Source organism: Cottoperca gobio, chromosome 1 (genome assembly GCF_900634415.1).
Source record: "Cottoperca gobio chromosome 1, fCotGob3.1, whole genome shotgun sequence".
Taxonomy (NCBI): domain Eukaryota; kingdom Metazoa; phylum Chordata; class Actinopteri; order Perciformes; family Bovichtidae; genus Cottoperca; species Cottoperca gobio.
Genome location: NC_041355.1, coordinates 13,906,570 through 13,912,569, shown reverse-complemented (window position 1 = coordinate 13,912,569; position 6,000 = coordinate 13,906,570). Strand labels below are relative to the sequence as shown.

The 6,000-nt window shown below is 37.7% G+C and overlaps 1 protein-coding gene across 5 annotated transcripts in view; it reads left to right on the top strand.

Moving 5' to 3' along the window:
- Positions 1-1,768: 1,768 nt before the first annotated feature.
- myh10 (myosin, heavy chain 10, non-muscle) overlaps positions 1,769-6,000 on the top strand; it is a 56,855-nt gene continuing 52,623 nt past the window's right edge. For 3 of the 5 annotated variants that reach the window (XM_029441590.1, XM_029441598.1, XM_029441621.1), the window contains exons 1-2: positions 1,769-1,921; positions 4,918-5,299. In XM_029441590.1, the coding sequence (XP_029297450.1) occupies positions 4,955-5,299 (345 nt within the window). In that variant the 5' untranslated portion in view covers positions 1,769-1,921; positions 4,918-4,954. Of the gene's footprint in view, positions 1,922-4,917; positions 5,300-6,000 lie in introns of those variants that run through there. The other 2 variants (XM_029441612.1, XM_029441605.1) reach the window with 1 other exon arrangement.

Below are 6,000 nucleotides of genomic sequence, written 5' to 3'. Positions count from 1 at the left end.
AAAGTAAATTTTGAGCTGAATGCAAGTCCAGTAACTCAGTTTTAATAAGTATAAAACAGTACTACAGAATAAGTAAGCACAGAGATGAGTCAATAACAATGACAAACTGATTTAATTTTACATTTAGGTTCTCTGAAAATTATTTAGATTTTAGTGCCAGAGAAACAAGCCTTTCTCTTTACACTCATGTTTAGTTTAGTTTATTCAGATATCTACTGACTAAATACCTTAATGCTCTTTTGCAGCTCTTCATTTGGAGGCACGTGGTCAGCATTGGTAATGTCTGTCTTTATGCAACAGAGGGCACTATTTCAACACACTTAAATGTGTTATTAGTCTGATAAGCAAAGAATAACGCAACAGGAAAGGTTGACTGAACGCTTTAACATTTGCAGTTAAAGCGTTCCACTTATTTCCTAATTTAAAGTCCCTTCTTCAAAATTTTTTTAATAAGAAAGCTTTTGTAAAATACCGAATATGGTTCTTGTGGTTTAACATTACCATACTTTGCAGTCTTCTCTCTTTGTTTCGGGCGATCTCGTGGTATGTTGTTATGATCCCATTAATCCTAATGATTTGTTTAAATTGTTAAAGAAAAACTTTGTTAAGACAAGTGGCATACAAATAAAAAATATTGAATATATACTATAATATATTATTATTTAAAATAAGAAAAATTAGATAAGATTAAGAAAAAAGAGAAATTAGATGAGATAAACTGAGATCACACATTATTGATCCCCAGGAGGGAGAGTTCATGTTCCAGCATACATACAGATACCACCATTAACCATAAATATAATTAAATATACTATATATATATATATACATTAATATACTTATATAAATGTATATATATATATATATATATATATATATATATATATATATATATATATATATATATATATATATATATAATATATATATATATATATATATATATATATATATATATATATATATATATATATATATATATATATGTATATACCGATATAGATAATTAAATGAGGAGAGTGAACAGTAACTAGAAAAAACAGCATTAAATTGAAAAGTAGCACAATAATAATAATACATAATAATACATTAGATTTGTATAGCGCTTTTCTAAAAACTCAAAGACGCTTACTTATAAGATATGTAAGGTGTGTATTGTCAATAGTGCGAGAATTCAGTAATGTATTTGATCATATTTATATCTATGGTATTGACAGATACAAATATGGTAACACTAATCAAAAGTTGACTATGATTTTTCATTTGATTTATTTACTTTTATTTTACATGGAATATTCCCAAGTTTCTAATAAATGAACAAACAGCAGATTTAAAACAAAGCAAGAAAACAAAAAGTTGGAACAAAAAATAAATTACAAAAAAATATATATTAGCAGTTTTCAGTAACAGGACCTTCAGTCGTTAAATAGTATTTTTTTTTAAATCTTCCACGCTTATAAAATGATCTAGTAGTTTAAGGTGACTCTGTGGCTTACACCAGGTGGATGAGGATGCAATGATTGTAAAATATATATCTATATATCAGAGTCTATTTAAATGTCCTACAACAATGAAAAGCCGCGGCAGCATCGAGTGATCTGCAGGTGTTGATCTCTTGGACTATCAAAGTTTTGGGATGGAAATTATTTTGGACCAATCGCGGTTAGGCATCATACTCCAAGAGCCAATCACATTCCAGATCTTTATTGAGGGTGTGTTCCAAAAAAGTGCGGCGGTGCGGTGCAACCTCCCTGCTGGCCGGCGAGAGTTCGGTTGAGAGGGTGCTGGATGGTGGGGGAGTACCACTGATGAGAGAGCGGGCGAAAGAAGGGACTATTTTAGCACGCTTTGGAGGACTATTACGTTTATCTTCTGGATACTGCTAAACACCTGGGCAGGGTTTCTTCATCTACTGTGTCTGGTAAGTTAGCAGAGAAGGACCGTTCATTGTAGTGAGGATGTAAGTGGTTAGCAACAGTAACCGTTAACGTTAGCTAGCGGATTATTGTGCCATGACTTTTCAATGATGGAGGACCATCAGCTTTGCTAATGTTAGCCGGGGCGCTGCAGAACCAACGTGCTATGTGTGTCAGTATGTAATAGTCTTGAATCAACATTCGTGATACAGGTATCTGTTTTTAGAAGTGTACTCTTTTAGGAGCTATCGTGAACGGTGTGGTCATTGTCGGCTTGCTTTTATCCCCACCCAGACAGACGTCTTTGAGACACCCACACCCATGTTGGGATTTTGCCTCATCCCTAAAACTCTCATTTGCATAGAAATTAGACTATTTGGGATTTGTGTTCACATTTTAATTGCTTAAATGCATAAAAGCGCCAGTAAAGACCTCCAGTATTGTTTTTTTGGTGTTAATCAGAGCTGTCCTTGCAAACATCATTTCGAGCGGGTGGGATATGAAGCACAGCACGCCAACTTTGAGCTAACGTTAGCAAGCTAACCTAGCCGATGCAGCGGTTTGGCCCAGCCGGTGCAGGTCAGTCCCTAACGAGCTATTTTCACAGCTAATTGCAATTGCGCGACCCTCTTCTGTGGAAATATCCTACAGGGGCTGTGGTGTGCTATATATTCCCGTGGCGTAGAGCTGAAAGAGGGGTGAAAGTAACTGTTTTTCAAGACGAAGTGAGGGGATGCAGTGACACGGCAGCCAGCAGACACTCTGATCCCCTGTCCCTTGACCTGACCCAGATTCGTGTCTAATCAGGGCCTGCTTTAACCATGGGACTTGATTGTAGGTTAAATATCCCCGAGCATTCATCAGCTGATGTTGTCTCAGATTAATAAAAGGAAAGCTGGAGTGGTGCTTCCAGTCAATGGCTAACAATCAGACTTGTCATTGTATGTATCAGCTGTTGGGGGCATCAAGTGCCAGGTTTTTAGTAATTTACTCTCTTCTTTTTTCAGCTGAGTTTGTGGTAGTGTATGCTTTTATTGTTGATGGTGTAATTGTATCTTCTATTGGATGATATAGTACGCTTAAAACCACTCAGCCAGTCTTTTTGTATTCTGTGTAGGACTGCAACTTATAATTAGTGTTTTATTTGGCCCATGTCAGAAAAATGCCAAGACCTAGGAGATATCTTCAAATTAATTTCAACATTTATTAATCTGCCCATTATTTTCTTGATTAATCGCTTGCCCTATAAAATGTCAGAAAATCTTAAAATAAATACCACTCACATTTACGCCTTATTTGTATATCACAACACAGTCAGGGTTTCCTTGGCTTTTGCAGAGGCTCAAATGGTGAGGTTACCGTACACGTGGGTTGGTTATGCACAGGGATGGAGGTGTAAAGGCTTGAGCACACAAGTCTGTGTGGGCCAAACAATGCCTTCTGGTAAAGTAGCAGAGGAAAGACTGCAAATGAATCCTACTAAAAGAGAATACAAATAATTCACATTACATTTGTATGTGGTTTAAATTCCTCTCATTTAATCTTTAAAATCTGGCTTTTCTTAAGAGTAACATAACAGGTGCTCACTCTCATGCTCATTCTGTCACTGTTTATAACAGATGATGAATTACAGTAGAAAGCTCTACTGTATTTTTATGCTTAATAATCTTTTCCTTTTCTTCACACAATACATACACTTACTGTATACACGCACAGTTAGGATCTAATATTTTCAGATGCCCCACAGTTTTCTACAAGTAGTACTTTAATATAAGGTTAGCCATCACAAGTCCCTGCTGAGTTATGACAGGCAAGCAGCAACCACCATGGGTAGCTGTGATAAGCTTGTGACACTTGACATTTAATCAGACATGCCCTGAAATATACTCCTGAAATATCCTGACTAAACCTGGTTTTCATAATTGTCACCATGGCAAACAAACATAGCATTAGCTATTTATAGCATAAAGCCTAACTTCTTGTGGAAAAATATAGGTTTTTGTTATTCAAAAGAGTCAAATAAAATACAATTTCAGTTTTCTTGAAGCCAACATTTAGCAGCCAGAAGCTGCTTCGTCCTTAAAGCACTTTACCATCAGGTTCAACATTCAGCTGTATTGATTGCAGCTTGATTGATTTGATGCTTTACCTGAAATGGTAAATATGTTAGTCATGGTGCTGATATAGGCTACGCTATATATCAACAATCAGAGATTTTGTTGTTCCCGATATACTATATTAGTTCTCTCTTTAACATCTGTGGTTGTATTGGGCTTTTGTGCTTTATGGCAATGTTGGATTATTTTAATTATTTTTTAATTGAGTTTGATGTAAGACATTCCTGTCTGGTTATTTTACTAATTAACTATTTTTCATTTACGGCTTCTTTTTTTAAGCTCCATATAGTCAGCAATGCATGATAACAGAATGGCAGGCTAATAACTTTACAAACCTTGTCCCACAACTTGTCCCTGTTAACTGCTCTGACGCTTTTAGCTCTGGTGCTGAATGTTAGTAAAGTCAGCTAAACTACTTTTGAACCAGACACGGGTACAAAAACTGGTGACGATAACTAATATTTGGTCGAACTTTGAAAAATCTCATTTGGTTACAGCCTTATACTTAACACAGAATGAAATGATTGCTGTAACACAGCAGAATACCTTTTTACATGTCACATTAGAAAAAACCGAGGTGGAAATGCTTAAATTATGGCTGAATTCCATTTAGCTGCTTCAGTTTCAGGGTATTCCTGATATTGTGTATGCTGGCTCACTATTACACTGTCAAGAACTGAACCATTGTTAATGTTCTTAGTAACACCAGTGCTTTTCCTAATATGACAAGTCAAAATGTCTGCAGTGAAAAGGGCTTATTAAAAGGATCTTTTACACAACAGTGTTGATCTTTTCCGTGCTCTATAAAGGGAACCGTGTGACAGTAGGCAGCTGCATGGATTTTAATTGTCAGACAAACATCATACTTTCTCTCCTTCCTACAGGTGGCGCACCGTGTTCTGCTCTTGGTTTGCAGCGGAAATGTCACAGAGGAGTGGTCAGGAGGACCCGGAGCGGTACCTCTTTGTGGACCGCGCCGTGGTCTACAACCCGGCCGCGCAGGCTGACTGGACGGCCAAGAGGCTAGTATGGATCCCATCAGAACGCAACGGCTTCGAGGCTGCCAGCGTTCGTGAGGAGCGTGGAGATGAAGTGGTGGTAGAGTTGGCAGAGAATGGGAAGAAGGCGGTGGTCAACAAGGATGACATCCAGAAGATGAACCCGCCAAAGTTCAGCAAAGTAGAGGACATGGCCGAACTCACCTGCCTGAACGAAGCCTCCGTGCTTCACAACCTCAAAGACCGCTACTACTCCGGCCTCATCTATGTAAGTAACAACTACCTGTAACAACTTGTAATCATCTTCTTCGACGCTGAAGAAACTAAATGAGTTGATAGTTTAATTGTTGTGATTCATCACCACCATAAGAGTTAATGTAAGCCCCTCTACAATAACTTTGAGACAAATCTTTTTTTGATATTTTAACATTTACTTGATTTACATCTAGTAACCTCGGTACAATGCCTTACGAAGCTAAGAGAGTGTGTTGCAAAGCAGTGCATTTTACCACTGAATTCCCCCAGGATACCTTCATTGTAGTCTAAAATCGAGAGCAAGTAACCTTCAGTGTCTAAAAATTAACAATCTATCTACACTTCTTATCCATAGCATTTCATACTTGAGTCTCTGAATTCAAGAGACTAAGAAACACATTTCCTTCAATGAACAAGCCATCATGTCCTACATAAGCTGCCAATTTCCCCTGTGATTATGACCCACTTGGTGACATGCATTCCTGGAATAGCCCAGACGGAGCTTGTGAGCCACCTGAGACCCAGGGAGGAGGCCGGGGCTGAGGGGTTCACACTCAAGAGGCCCGGTCACAAAGACAGGAATGAGCTTTGCTTAACTAGATTATTTACTCGGGGCAGACTGAAAAGTATGGTTTGTTTCCTTATCCAGTCATAAAGCTCAATTACTTACTTGGTTGTTGGTTAGGATGTAGAACATGGAGCACCTCTCCACTC